Below are 16,568 nucleotides of genomic sequence, written 5' to 3'. Positions count from 1 at the left end.
TTTGTTGGTTGTAATTTTTGTTGAACACGTCAGGTCACGGTTTCGAGTGAGAGCAGAAAGCAGTCAAATCCGCACACGCACTCTTTTGATGCTCATGCATCCCTACAAGGCACACACCCATTTGAATGCACACACGCCCATGGAATGCTTGAGCACCCCTTGGAATACAAATTTGGGTCGGTCACATGAGAATAACACCCCACGAAGGTTGTAAGTACCTTTCTCATGACATGACGTCCTCCTAAGTTCATGGCCCCGCAATCCCACTTGGGCAATGCACACACACATGTTTACATAACGTGAGTCAACCTCATATCTGATTGGCCAATGTACGCTAAATGACCTTACATGCAAGGGGCAACTTGGCTCTAAATATTAGAGGCGACCCAACCTTATGAACCTAAGAGGATATTTATCTCTAAATGTTGAATTGGCCTTACGAAGCTCAACACTAATCCTCCCTTATGCAATAAAAGCACCTAGTACAAAAAGGTAGGGGCAGTGAATTCTTTGAGTAATCTTATTTTCTAAATTCTTAACAAGTACTTGGCATACTTGTACGGGTGACGAGCCTACCAATAATCAATGTTTACACCAAAAAATAAAACAACGAGGCTAAAGGGTGACTAGTAGACAAAATCAAAGATAAAAACATTAAAGAAAAATAATCAAGCGAATTTTTTGAAATTTGTGGAGTTTTAAATTCATATTTTAAGTAGTGTAAATGTATTGGTTTATATCGCTAGCTACACTATCAAGATGCCCGCTAGTTGCAACATTCTCATGCTTTCAATCTTCTAATAACAAACACCAAGAGTTGCCACAAAAACTTACGAAGAATTCTTCACACAATTTCACGCATCAATATGAGACCCATGACAACACCAAAAGCATGTTACCCCTAAGTTCTTCTTAAGGCATACTTCTTTCTTGCCGATGTTCTGTACATGCAAATTTCTTTTTCACCATGCTCAATTGAGAACTACCCTATTCTTGAGAAGGTGAGGGAATCAAATGTATCATGGAGACCTCTTGCTCTTCATGTGTCTACCATAGAGATTGCTAAATTATGAGAACATCTGATATTGTCATCTGATGGCCTTTACATGCAAATTCTGGAGGATGAGAACAGACATTTCACTTAAATTAAATATCACTATCACTAGTTCTGCCATAAAACTATGATATACTGAGTCATCGAAAACATTTCGCGTGCACAGTCTAGCAAAACCTTTTTTAAAGATTATATTTTGTTTAGGCAAACATAAATAATTCTAAAAACAGGTGTTAATTAAGGATTGTAGCAATCAAATAGTTAAAGATACTTAAAAACAAACACAAGGTCAAGAGATGAGTTACATCAAAACTACATTTCATTTTAGGAAGTAGACATCAAGTATGTGTTATGTACATACATGATATCATCGCCCTTTGGATGTGGTCTCAATAGACTTAGTTCGATCCAAAAAATGCAGAATTACAGCTATAATGTAAGTAAACTTTTGTCCAAAGAATCGAGTGAAAAACTATTACTACCCCCAATGAAGAGCCAGTAATGTCTTATACCGATGCATCCCACCATACAACATCATCCTATTTTCGGGCAAACAAGGTTTAGCTGTAGTTCGAGCTTTCGAACCCAATGACTTGGATCTATGAGAACTCAAAGCATTGCTGTGATATAGACCCTCATGTTCTTGCTTCTTGTGGTAGACCTTGTTGCTATGGGCATTGTGGATGGCTTGATTTCGGCATCGGTATTCATGGCCATCGCCAGATGGCTCCACCACATCGGGTGCAAACCGGACTTTCTTCAATACAACTGGCCGAGCTTTCTTACCTTAGGATAGAAACAATTGCATTAGATAAGTCAATGAAAGTCAATAAGCGCATGCTCTCAGATCAAATCATCATATGTAAATCGAATGTTTTTTCTTTATATATTACTTGCACACATAAGGGTTCCATTTAAAGAGGAGATAATGATGGAATTTGTATTCATGTAAAATCAACATACATGAGGAGTCTCCTAAATAGGTCTAGATTGCATGTTATATAGACGATTTTACGTCGATGATTCACACAATGAGCCCACAAATACTCACACAATAAAGTACAATGATCTATAATCAATTATAGAGAGGCACATAATCAAGCATGAAGATTCAAAAGTATCCACATAATCCATTGCGAAGGCCCACATAGTCAAGCACAACGCTTGGAAACCATAAACATAATCATGCACAAAGATTCCCATCCAAACAAACTACCGTGCATAATCCACATCATTTCAAATCATGAGGGTTCACATAATCAAGCATAACACAAATGAAGCATAAATATTCACAGGATGAATGATAAAGATTCACAGGAAAGCATTCCATAGATCTTTAATAGTTCCCATTACAAGCAACAATCAAGGTTCAAACAAATGACATGTCAGATCTTCGCAAAATGACTCATAAAGATTTACACAACAGAGCATAAAGATCCACAAAATGAAGCTGAAGTAGATTATACTTTTACAGGGAATCATGAAGATTTGCATGGACTCTGGGCATGCATGTAAACTGTATCACTATTCTTTAAGTCATAAGAGGGAAACTAATGAAAGGATTATTATGCTACTAGAAGGATTTTTTTGAATTCATATATAATGAATCGTAAAGATTTGAGTTCACAAAAGAAACTGAAACAAAAAGGTTTACATAATGGCGCACAAAGATTCACATAACAGAACTTAAAGATCCACATAATGGATCACAGAGATCCACACAACAAAGCATAACAATCCACATTAGGAATCATAAATGTACACATACTAACCTGAAGATGTTACCAAAGAGCTTTGGAGGGCTTGCTTGGGCATCTTCTTGTCATCATCATCATCATCATCACCATCAACAACACCATGGTTAACAACTTGTTTTGATATCCTCTTATCATCATCAACTTGTTGGGTGTTTTGTTTAGAAGATGATTCCAGAGTCTTTTCTTGCACTTCATCACAATCAAGTGCTAAAGAAGTACTAGTACCAACATCATCATCACCACTACTACCATTACTACTACTGCTAATATGATTACAAATACAAGGGGTAGTAGAGACATGATGATGATGATGATGATGAGACCATAGCCTTTTCTTCCAAAAAGTGAGAAGGGCAACACTACCTGAAACAGCTATGACCGCCCAAAACCCAACTGCTGGAGAAGAGCTAAAAAGATTTCCATATCTATATGTATCTCCTCTCATTGTTACTGAAAAGAATCAATTCTTCACACAACAGTACATATATATATATATATATGTGGTAAGAAAAACAACCTCCTCTTCAATATTCTGCTTCAACCTTCATCTTTTCAATCTTCTCCCACTATATTGAAATTCAAATCTTCACACAGTACCAACATCTGCACAACAAGAAAAAAGAAACGTACTCATCTTCTGCAGTTTAATCTTCTGAACACTATATTTCTTCTTCTTAATCTTAACCTTCTTCTTCTTCTTCTGTCTTGCTTCTCTACGTGAGTTCCTTCTGTCTGCAGATCAGATACAGTTAATCTATTAATGCGACAAAATGTATAGGCTTTCATGGTTTGGGGTTAAAAGCTTCGCTCAATATAAATTATCATCTTCTTCTTCATCATGACCCCCTTATATCATCTGCATCCTCTTCTTTTACATATAATTTATTGATAGCATATTATTTATAAAACAGGGCAATTTGAATGTTTCTTTTTTCTTGTGTGTGTGTGTGTGTGTTTGTGCTCTCTGTTTTTTATTCTCCTCGGAAAAAAGAGAGAGAATAAAAAGAAAAAGAAAACTTTCAAAGATCCATATACAGAGTGTTTTAGAACTCTGCCAAGTGGAAAAATAAACAAAAAAAAAAGCAATAAGAGCAAGAAAAATAAAGCCACACCCAAGATCTGACCTTGGGCTTTTTCCTGAGAATTTTCTAGATAAGGGATTTAAACAAACAGGAAAATTTTCTTTATTCCTTTTTTGAGCTCTGTTTCTGCCTCTGTGTGTGTGTATGTGTGTGTGTTCTCAATCTTTTCTCTATTAAAATAGAAATTCAGATTGACTTACTTAGAGAAAGAAAGAAAGAAAGAGAGCTGTATTAATAATAAAAATTATTTAAATAAATAGAAATAATGATGTATAAATCAGTGATATAAACTATAAATAAAAAGGAGTGGGATTTCTGGTTTGTTTCTCTAAAAATAAGAAGAAGACACAACAGAAACCCTGCAAGAAAGAAAGAAAACAGAGTGTTTCTCTCTGTTCCTGATGTTTAACTGGCCTAACTAGCTAAGTGGGACAAAGAGAAGGAGAAGAAAAGCTTTTTCTAAACAAGGAAAACAAAAGCAAACAGATTGAATAATAACAATAATGATGATGATGGTTGTGATGATGATGATGATGATGATGCCCTATCCATGTTTACTGAATTCCTCCTAAGTTCTAACTATAGTCTATTATCCCCCTCCATAGCCATATATGCCTTTGGGGAGTGACCCACATTCTACCCTTCCCATCTCTCCACACTTTCCTCCCACACCTTTAGAGCAAGCCAAAGAGAGATGTTGTCATTTTGCAAGAGAGATGTCGTCATTTCGGCAAAAGAAACTCTGGCAACAATCCCTAGTCAATCGCTTGGTTTCATTCAATCCTTCGATCCTGCCTACGGATATAGAAAGATAGATTATTTTTTTAAGATCCACGAGAGACAGATTGTGAACTATGAGATGGGGAAGTAGCCCGTGATGAGGATCGAACTTGGGTTCTCTCAAATTTATGACTTTAGATGCTATGGTGTAACCCACCACCACCACCACAAAAATGGAAGCTTGAAGATGATCTATGGGATCCCACAAGCCCATGGCAAGGATTGAGAGCTCAACAAGTAATTGAAAGCGGTGGTATCAACATGAGGTTTGTCTTCAAGTAAAACGGTATCGCATTGCGGAGTCAACATTTAAAATGCATCTCTATCACATGATACTAGAAATGTTGGGGTCAATGTCGAGGGTTTTCCGAACACAAAACACTGTCTAATCGTGGACTTCGGAAGTTCAGGCCCTGGATTGTTTACCTTCTTCAACACATATATTTTTGTTATGGTTGCGGTTAACAAAACAATGTATTTCAGACCCCAACTAATGATACAATTTCAATGTTTGGTTGTCCATGTCCATCACTCTCGACAGTGTAATTTTTATGACATTTAAATGAATGTTCTTTCATTATATTTGAGCTTTTTCATTGCGTTAAAATGATTTGAGTTTATAATTGTTTGGAGGCTCTGTTTATTTTACTCTTACGTAGGTTCTAATCAATGAATAGTTTCATTTGATGTGCATCTCAAAACTCCTCACAACCCCTAATAAAAAAACACTATTATTTTTGTTTTTTTGTCATTTATCAGCTCATTTGTCTAATGTGCATCTCAAAAATCGGTGTCCTCACAAAAATTGTTATTTTGTTTTCCTATTCCTTTCATGAATTTCCAAAGTAATGCCTATAGTTTCAAATAATACCCACGTTCAATTATGTAGTCATGCAATGAAAGTATAGCGGGACAAAAGGTCGGCTTTTTCAGAGTCCTTATTGTGAAAGGTACCTAATGTGTGCTCACAATCGAGACCACATAAGATTTTTTGAGATGTGAACGGTCTCAAAAATCATCAAAACTAGGATGATATGGGGTCCTTGGGATGGAGTCCATATAAGAACAAAAGAAAAAGGACACGACATAGTTGTACTTGATGGAGGGCAAAATAAAGCATTGAGAAAATGTTGAGACTTGTGACCTGATTAGAAAACTTGGTGAATACGTTGTGTGTCGCATCTAAAGGGACAATCGGTCTCAAGAGGAGGAAATGAACACATTGGATGGTGTATTTGTGTCAGATGTGTTTGCCAACTTGAATCCATACACAATGTTAATATTAAGGTAAACATCCAAGTACACAAATTGATTGTTCAACGTTAATATTTGGTGGAAGGTGGTTAATTATGCACAATTAGGTTGTGACTGCTCACTAAACCCAATTGTTAAGGCTCTCATCAATTTCCCATGACCTAATGGTTATACTAAAGCTAAGATGCAAGAGAAATGAAATTTTATTACTCAACATGAATTTGTTCTCTTTTTATGTTTCTACGTCTATGAAGAGTCCCATGTATTCGTAAAAGTGATTTATTATTGAATGTATCATCACTTTATTTTGATTGAAAGTGTACCAAAAAGCTTCCACAATGGTAGGTTGTTTCCAAGTTTAATGTCATTGCCAGTGGAACGTGCGTTGTCCCTTAACCACGGATTCATAGGAATCAGGACCACAAACCCAAGGTACAATAACTCCTGTAGGCATACGGAAAATTACTAAACTATGGACAAACTATGTTTGGTTATTATTCAAAGTTAAATATAATGTGGGGTGTGTGTGTGTGTGTGTGTGTTTTTATTTGGTCAAACTTCAAAGCTAGGGTCCTAGTCATGAGGAAATTAAGATCAAGATCTAGTAAGTATGCCTTTAAAATTTTGTAAGGCCATGAAGATTTCTTTTTACCGTAACTAGGAGAATTTTCAAGCTAATCAAAACATTGTATCACTAATTTATTTGTTAGAAAGTGGAAACCGAACTTGGAAAATTGTAAAATTGTTTTGCTAGGTATGCCTCTAATTAGAAAGTGTGCATGTCCAAGTTGAAAGAATTAGAAGTTTAACGAGTGTGGGCTTTCAAATGAAACATACCTATGTGATTAATCTTAATTTTCATGTGATTAGGAGTTCATGGTTTGGTCAAGCATACATATACAAATAATTTTGAAAATATAATACAAACTTTTGAATTTTTTATACATATAAACTAAAAGCTTGGTAATTTTCACTAAAGAATTGTTATTGATTGTAAGTCAATTTGTGTATTTTCTCTTGTATTGCATATTAGGAACCTAATACCATAGATGAAAGTTCTAAGCATTGCAATTTTAATTGTCCCATGTATGATGATGTAATTCCACATATATAATTATAATATTGAATATATTACTGATTATCATTCTACTTATAAGAGCTTTTCTGACCAAAGTGGCCACTGGCTGAAGATGAAAACCTTGACCCCAACCATGTTGGATGAAGTTGTCGAAGATGAAGTCATCGAGTCCATGGTTGAACTCTCACCCCCCCTATTGTGTAACCCTACTAGCTCTTTATTCATCACAATCAATTTTTCCATAAAAAGCCTAAGTTTCTCCGTGAAATCTGATGTGCCAAAGTCTTGGTAGTCTAACATGAAATTATATGAAAGCCACAATGTAAAATAATAGAATAAGTGAACATACTTATTTAGGCCAGAGGGCTTTTTCTAGTATGGGATTGTTGATCATATGGCCCAACGAATAGACATTAAAAGCTAAAGTATGTGATATCAACCTACTGTGCAACATATTTAAAGGCCCAAATGGCACAATTATAACATGTGATTTTTAATTTACTATTAGACAAGTTTTGTACGAGTGTTGTACAAGTGTGATATAATTTCATTGTTTTCTATCTCTATGATTCTCAATGTAATCTATGTTGAATTGTGTTTATCGTTGATGTTGCATTATCAATTGTACCTCCCATTCTTATTGTGCATTTTTTGGCCCATACAAGATGTACAAAGGAGTTGCAAGAAGATTTCGAGTAGGCACTACTATATTGTTGTGTTATTCTTTTGGAAGCAACAATAAGATTAGGAATGCCCTCGCGTAGTATATCTACTCTAGCCCTCAAGTATAATAATGGGTTCTTCTCTATTAGTTTGTGTGTGCAATGTTTAGATAAATGGAATAACCACTAGCAAGGTAGATTTATCAACAATATCATGATCGTCAAATGATGTTATACTGGTGCAACACATGGAGATTTGTGGAACAAGAGCATGTTGATACTACACGTATATATACACGAAACCAACCAATATTTGGCATAACCATAAATGGAGTCCCAACCCCTGAAGTGATAGATTAATTGAATTGATTGCCATTTTGGTCGTAATGGACATCGTATGTGTTGGGAAAACAGGTCCCTTCGGATGGGAAGAAGAGTACAAGCCGAATCGGGTGGAATTCGGCCCAGATAAAAAACCGAAACCAAAAACGGGAGACTATAATGTGCCCCTTGTGGGCTATATCTGTAAATTGCCCAGAAAGTTGTATTGGTATAAATACAAATAGGGCAAACCTTATGAGAGTGTGATGTATCATTATTGTGATATAGTTAGAATGAGGTAATTGCCTTTGTAATTGTGTGTGTGTGTGAGAGAGAGGGTGTGTGTGTGTAACTCTATAGCCATCTGTCTGACGAAGGAGAACTCAAGGTTGTTGCCTCCGAGTTTCTCATTGTACTTCTCCTCTATCTTAGTGATCTGTTTTGGAGTTTGTGGACTCCATGTGGTTTTTCCCAATTCAGGTTTCCACGTTAAACCTCTGTGTCTCTGTTCTTTATGTTTTTCTTTGTTTTCTTCCCCCCATTTTCTATCTATGCATTGCCTTGCTCATTTTTCGTGCACTTGAACGCATATGTGAAACCAGTTGTGGCCAGTCGATTCTCAACAATCTGTACCACAACTTCATCACATTTTTGTGGGATACATGTGTGTGTGTGTGTCAGATAGGGAAAGGCAACCCATCGCTTTCTATATGTGCATTTAACAAAACAATATGGGTTTTAAACTAGGAGTGGGTGTCTCAACAATCAAGAAGTCGCAAGGACATCATGAAAATGAAATTACAACTCTAGAGGGATGGACACAAGTTTTCAAAATAAGATACTTGTTGTTGACCCAATTTCATGTGCTTTGAAGGGAGTCTATAGAATTTGTCGATCAAAAACAAATTAACAAATTACAAGAGGATATTAACCCTAGGAACAATATGTTATATTTATGATTATAGAACTCATAGTCTATAGATAACAAGATAGAATAACTAGGAGAAACATTGTTAGAATATGAATTGATGTTGAAAGAGATAACCTCCAATTGGACCACATGCTTTTTTCCACCATCACAAGATCAGTCGTGAAGGGGTAAATTAGTTTACTGGTAATTGAGTCAAAGACCAAGAAGGAATAGAAGATGGAAACAACTTTTTGCTAATCATGTAGTTAGCTTATCAATTCATATTATCACTCCTTAATCTCTCTCTTTTTTTTTCCAAAAAACTTAATCTCTCTTTTGCTCTAGTGATCAATAAAGAAGTAATAATAGTCTTTAACTCTTCCTTTCTATACCTTTTTCAAGTTGGCCTCTTTTTGTTTGTTGTGTGACAAGCTTTTGTAACTAGAACCTATGTATAAAAGGCTTATTGTAATAAGATTGATGATAACTAAAATATATATTAAATTAGTAGAATATTACAATGAGACAACTTTGGGATTTCATACTATTGGTCATCTCATATGATACATAAAAATACTTGATTTGCGCTCATTAAAGAGCCAAAAAAGTAGTTGAGAAAGAATATTCAAGTAATGTAATTGATAGAGGTACAATGTCTCCTTCATCACCCACACATATAACACTTCACAAAGGGTGAGTTGAGTTTCCACAAGGGGCCAATATGATTCATACCTTAGAGGTTGGATGATTGCAGGCATTGCTCCATTACCCAATGCCAAAGACGAATAGTTTTCCAATCTTGATAACCAACTAGAAATGGGCTACCTTGTGGCCATTTATCACACCCCATAAAGTAATAAATTTGGACATATTCAATTGTTATCTTTTCCATCCTTTTTGGCCGTGTCGGCAAACATATGACAACCTATTCTCATGTGCCACTTCAAGGATTAATGCTTTGTATGGCTTGTTGACAACCTATTCTCAAGTGCTTGCAAGAATTTGGGTGGCTCATTAAGTTTGATAATCGTCAAAATCGGGACCATATGCCTAATTTGGGATACCAAGGATGATTATTTATATAGAGTAGACCATGTACTCATGTATGAGGACACATTAATTTGTTTGTGATGATCATCTATGCGAGAAATGATTTCAACTTCTGATAATATAATTACACTTATTTCCTTTGAACATTTCCCCGGTCTACCATGCTTCAATCCTCTCTTAATCTCATTGGTCATGCTAAAATTAATTGTGGACACAATGTCACATAGTTCTTCTATTTAGGCCTCAACAACCATGAATTATCTAGCAATGTACTTCAAATGGAAGTTGCACACATTCAACTCTCACTCACCTATGCATATTGTTTAGGGTGAGTGAAAATGTATCTTTTAACTTTCAAGGTTGATTCTTAACTCAAACTTTATTCCATACAAATGGCAAATGAATCATACACTATTTGAAGTTTGAACACACGCAAATATAGACAAATTCTAACTTTACTAATAGAGTAGAGGAACAAGGTGTTAACTTAAGATTATTAATTACAACTAGATTGGTTAGGTCTATGATATTTTAATGATCCAAATCTGTCCCAACAAGGGGAGAATATTCTATCGAAAAATAGCTTGACAAATAAAGCCAATGATTTTTTGAAGCAATTGCGTGCTCATACGACAACGACAAATAAAATATTCTAAAAACCACTCACCAATACATCCTCACGATAACAAGAGTATATTAGATTTACAACAATTGCTTCATATTTCCACAACTATTATTTCTTGATTCATATTGGGAACATCAGAAGCAAGCAAATCATACACACTAAGAAATAATGTTGGGACCGAGTCATGGTGATTCCATACACAAATACTACTTTCAAAACATAAAATCATTCATCCTAGACAAGAAGAGATTAACTTGTTGACCAAACCAAGAGTGGTTCTCAACACTTCCTAAAGTACAAATGGCATAGTTTGTATTTTCGGGAAGTGTCAAGAACTATTCTACAATATCCCTCAAATTTTCTTCACTAACCTGATGCCCCGAAGTCTCCACTATATCAAATTTCAAAAGATGCCCCTAATGAAGCCATTGTCTATTGAGCAATCGTACCTCTTGGATTTCAAGCCTTCACCGCGAGAGGGGCATCACGGGAAATAGCCCAAAATTAGTGTGGGTTGGACCTTCAGGAAGACAGAGATAAACCGAGGGGGTACTTCAAATTCAAATACAGTCAGAATTAGTAGTATAATACAATCTAGTAGTGAAAGAGTTCGTAGACATGAGACATGGAGAGTCGCAAATCTCTGCACTCAGATATGACATTTGCCTTTGGTGGAACAGGACACTCTCAGAAGATGTGGGTGTTTCCTCCACACACAATCAACGAAGAACCAAGTTCTTGTATGTATCTCCCTTCTCAGAACATTTTGGGATTTGTTTGCAATTGGAAGGACGATCAGAGCATTTCACCGTACTTTCATTCCTTAATAAGCATTGTGAAGCAAAAAGAAAGAAATGCACAGGGTTTTTGTTGGGTTTACGGAGCAAGAACTAACATGATATGGTTTGTGCGAACCCTTGTTGGGTTTAAATGCAATGGTTTGTGAAGCTATGGCTAATGCAAATCTTATTGGTTCAAAGGAAAAGCACAAGAAGAATGTAGAGGACGTTTCTTTACTTATGTCCTCATTGAGAGGTTGTGCTAAGAGGAAAGATCTATACAATGGTGAGAAATTACATGAAGAGATTGTTAAGAGAGGGTTACTAGAGAAAGAAGCATGTATCGGAAGCACTTTGATGCATATGTATGCTAAATGTGGTGAACTTACGAAAGCACAGGAAGTATTCGATATTCTTAGGGTTAGAGATGTCAGATGTTGGACAACACTTATTGGTGGATATGCCCAATATGGCTATAACAAAGAAGCACTAAAACTATATGAGAAGATGTGTTGCCATGGTCCACCCCCCGACGGGTACACATTCGTTTGCATCTTGAAAGTATATGGGAGCATAAGATCGGCTAAAAAAGGAAGTGAAATACATTCAGATATAGTTGAGCGTGGCTTTTCAGGAAAAGATATTTTTGTCAGCAATGCATTGGTTGATATGTATTCAAAATGTGGTGCTCTGGAAAGGGCGGTAGATGTGTTTGATGAGCTTAGGGTTCGAGATGTAGTCTCTTGGACTTCTCTTATTGGTGGATATACTCAATATGGACATGGCCAAAAAGGTATTGAATGTTTCACACGAATGCAACAGGAAGGGCTTCATCCGAATTCAATCACTCTAATATGTATCTTGAAAGCTTGTGGAAGCATAGGGGAAGCTAAGAAGGGCCAGCAAATACATTCAGTGATTATAAAAGTTGAAGATTTGAAGAAGCATTTTCTTATTGGGAATGCACTTTTGGATATGTATGCAAAATGTGGTTTGCTTGAGGAAGCACAAGATCTTTTTGATGAGCTTCCTGCTCGGGATATAGTCTCATGGAATGCTCTCATTTCAGGATACACGCAATATGGGAAGGGTGTGAAAGCATTGAGCTATTTAGAATGGATGATATGTGAAGGTTTTTCTCCTGATTCTGTCACTTTTGTTTGCATTTTGAAAGCTTGTGGCACCATTTGTTGTCTCAAGACAGGCCAATTTATTCATGACAAAATCTTAAAAGAGGGTTTATTGAAGAAGGAAACCTGGGTTGGTAATGCCTTAATTGACATGTATGTGAAATGTGGAGATATAAGAAAGGCTGAGGAAGTTTTTAATGAGATTCCTACTCGGGATATAATATCTTGGACATCACTTATTGCTGGGTATTCTGAGTATGGGTATGGTGAGGAAGCATTAAACTATTATCGAAGAATGCAAGATCATGGTTTTCTGGCAGATGGATTTATATTTTCATGCATTCTAAAGGCTTGTGGGAGCATAGGAGCAACTGAAAAGGGCCAAAAATTACATGCCGAGATCGTTAAGACAGGATGGCTAAAAAAGGATATTTTGATTGGAAATGCATTGGTAGATATGTATGCAAAATGTGGAGCACTTAGAAAAGCACAAGAAGTCTTCAATGAGATTCAAATCCGAGATGTGGTGTCTTGGAATGCTCTCATTGCTGGGTATACACAACATGGAAATGGAGAGGAAGCCCTAACTTGTCTTGAGGATATGAAATCTAATGGTTTTGGCCCGGATGCTGTTACATTTCTTTGCATCTTGAAAGCATGTGGCATGTTAGGAGCCATTGAGAAGGGAGAAAGTATACATAATGATATTATTAAAGATGGATGGTTAGAAAGACACAGTTTGATCAGAAATGCTTTAATTGACATGTACGCAAAATGTGGTGCAATAGCAAAAGCTCAAGTTGTGTTTGATGAGTTACCCTTCCGAGCACTTGTCTCATGGAATTCTCTTATTGCTGGATATGCCCAAGTTGGGAAAGATGAATTGGCGTTTGCCACATTCAATGAAATGATAAGACAAGGAATAGTACCCGATCTAATCACATGTACAATCTTGCTTACAACTTGTAGCCATTCTGGCTTACTAGAAAAGGGTCAAATGTATTTTGCTAGTATGAGTACATGTTTTGGAATAATGCCAACGGTAGAGCATCATACATGTGTGATTGACCTTTTCGGACGTGCTGGTCATTTTGAGAAGGTTCAGACACTGGTTGATGAAATGCCATATTCAGAGAATCATACAACGTGGCTAACTGTGTTAGGAGCTTGTCACAAATGGACGAATGTGAAACTCGGGAAACTAGCCTTTGATCATTCTATACAATTGGATGAAAATGATGCGGCTGCTTATGTTCTTATGCGAAACATATACACGGCCGCTGGGAGGCGAGAGGATGCTGACAAGATCAAAGCCATGGGAGTGGAAAAGAAAGCATGGGAAGAGAGGTATGATAGTGAAGATGGGAGTGTGGAAGCAACTGGGATGCTTCTTTTAGGGTGAAGACTAACGATCTTTGTATATTTCCCAAGATATGGAAGTACATACTTAGGTAGAGCATGTAAAGTCTTCTTAAACTACACTCAGTATTACAACCTCCTAAGTGAGTGGACAGGACAGACAGTAGTAGTGGAAATCCATGTATCTGCAGCAAAAACGCCGCAAAGCAACCTAATCATTAGATACTAGTATTAATCTACAAAAAAATGTGAGGCTGGAATGGCTACCATAATGGTTCAGACCATTGCCTTTGTAAGATATTACTTATGAGTTCCATTCCTATGAATGGAAACTGGTTCACATTAAGAGAAACAAAAGAAAATGACTACTGAAAATGATCCCAACAGAAAAGAAAAAAGTGGAAATACCTTAGTAATGTATCTTCTTCTATTCTCATTCGTTAGGATTCAATTCCCATGAATGGAAATTGACCCACACGAAGAGAAACAATATAATAGAAGATAACGCCAAGAGAAGAAAATAGAACAAATGCTGCAATATTGTATCTTCTTCCAAGACTAGATGTCGAGAATGTGGTGCTGATCCATATGTACACAGCCATTATTCATGATATTTTCATTGTGAGTGCACATTATCCTTATCTATATAAACATAATTTTTTGGAGCAAATTAATATGAAAAGAGATAACATACTAAGATGCAATATGAAAACATTGTGGCTTATGTACATCATTGGTAAAAGGTTTTTAGATGTCTCCTTAAATAATTTGCATTTTAAGTTTGAGCTTCCGAATTCTCAAAATGTAGATGTGATCATGTCATAGTAAATCTTGCAAGTTGCACTCATTGTTAAGAACGCTTCATAATTTTAACCTCAGATTGTGCACAACATTGACATAGATCAATTGTCCATCTAGTCCATCAGGACATTATGTTTTATATCAATCCAATATTTATATCTATACGCACCATATCTAGACATTTATTGTTTGTGTATATGTAGTTGAGGCTTGACAATCTCATAATATATCATTTTGCTGATCCAATAGTTTGACAAGTTGGATACCAGAATGGAGTTGATCCAGCTCAACATGAAAACACCTATCGTAAGGATTTATCTGCCATTAGACTTTGAAGCATTTTACTTTATAAAAGAGGCTAATCTTCTTGATAACGACAATTCTATGGCATTGACCCAAGACAACAATTAATTGAGCATAATCATTAATCAAATTTGTTTATGGTTTTCTTTGTTTGTGAAAACCAATCTCGTTTAAAGTTTAATTATCCATGTTGGGGGGCAGGACTCATTGACCTCAGAAGTTAGGAATGAAATCATTGTAATGACAACAAAACTCATCTGTTAAAGACCTAGTAAGGTAGAAGTATGTATTTATTTCTTATTAATTAAATGAGAACTTCCATGGACAAACATATTTTGGAAATATAATATATGGTCCATAGCTAGAAGCCAAGAATCTACTGAACATTCCACATGAAGTTTTCTTCTGTTCACATGAAGTTTTCTTCACTCATGCTTGGATGGAACATCGAGGTTCTGAACCAAGAGAATGTCCAATCAAAGAAAAATGGTGTTAAGAATGCAAGATCCAATAAAATTCAGAGTAGTGATCGAATTTGTTTAACAAGAACGAAAGCTGACAAAGTATAGAAGAATATCGTTCGCTGTTTAGAACTAATAGAGTAGAGTGTGGAATTCGCTACAATCTTCCATGGTGGTATTCAAAGACACCCACTAGAAAAGTGGTAACTAGATCACTCCCAGGATCGAAAGGTACCCAAACGAAACATGGTAAATAGATCAATCTAGGATTGAAAGATACCCATTAATACAAAAGTGGCAAATAGATCAATGGTAGGATTGATGACCGAAGTAGAAAATGGATTAATAGACCCCAATCATAGACTTAAAACAGTAAATCCAACTCCAAAACCAAGAATGGATTATAGAAACATTAGCCCAAAATGTTATCATTAATCTCGAGCATTTTGTACTAGTGCCGTAATTTTAATTGCTCTGGTTAATTTAAAGGAGAGTGTTTTAAAGAGCATATTTAAAGACAAGGTGATACAGGATTTAAAGGGAATTGATGAACTCAACAAGAAACAAATTGCATGTTGAAAAGCTCCAATTTAACCACTTTTGCTTTGGATAGCACATTGAAGATACATGATATCGAAGGTTTACAGATTAACATGTGCACATCGCTCTCATATCAAATCACATGTACACATGAACTATATATATATATATTGGACGGGTATATGGCCTGGGGGGGTCCCGAATACAGAATACAAATATAAAACCTGAAAGTTTCCACAAATTATAGATGATTAAAATAAACAAAGATGATTCATAAGAGATAACAACCATTGATTCTTTAGACGTCTCGACCAAGTTTTACTGTTCATTTAATAATAATCTAGATTCTGGATTATTCGTTTACGCAACTGATGGCAAAATGTTCGAAGCAATTCTGGCTAAATTAACGCGACTTTTGGATCTAGTGCAAGCCCCCCCCCCCCACTTCCTGTTCATTTAATCAACGTGGCATTGGGGGGAAGAGGCAAAATTCTGCCCCTGCTCCAAATTCTTTTCTGTTTTCGTTGATTTTTCTCCCATAAAGTGAGATCTAAGTAATCCAAGAGCCTTTTCTTAAACATGTAAGCCCAAACTTTGATTACACCAACTAATAAAGTTTTGC

At 36.0% G+C, this 16,568-nt stretch overlaps 1 protein-coding gene across 2 annotated transcripts; it reads right to left on the bottom strand.

The window, feature by feature from the left end:
- Positions 1-1,292: 1,292 nt before the first annotated feature.
- LOC147866684 (uncharacterized) lies at positions 1,293-4,013 on the bottom strand. 2 transcript variants are annotated; one of them, XM_087317139.1, is made up of 3 exons: positions 3,497-4,013; positions 2,827-3,414; positions 1,293-1,840 (listed from the first exon to the last, which is right to left on the bottom strand). In XM_087317139.1, exons 2-3 carry the CDS (start codon positions 3,254-3,256, stop codon positions 1,533-1,535), a joined length of 738 nt encoding a protein of 245 aa, XP_087173265.1. In that variant the 5' UTR covers positions 3,257-3,414; positions 3,497-4,013; the 3' UTR covers positions 1,293-1,532. The 2 variants fall into 2 exon arrangements, with proteins under 2 accessions (XP_087173265.1, XP_087173264.1); XM_087317138.1 differs by having other exon boundaries at positions 2,827-4,013.
- Between the last annotated feature and the right edge of the window lie 12,555 nt (positions 4,014-16,568).

The sequence above is a fragment of the Azolla caroliniana genome, unplaced genomic scaffold, assembly GCF_043228905.1.
Source record: "Azolla caroliniana isolate FFs.n. ecotype wild unplaced genomic scaffold, voAzoCaro1.0.p SCAF_3, whole genome shotgun sequence".
NCBI lineage: Eukaryota > Viridiplantae > Streptophyta > Polypodiopsida > Salviniales > Salviniaceae > Azolla > Azolla caroliniana.
This window is presented reverse-complemented; position numbering and strand designations above follow the sequence as displayed.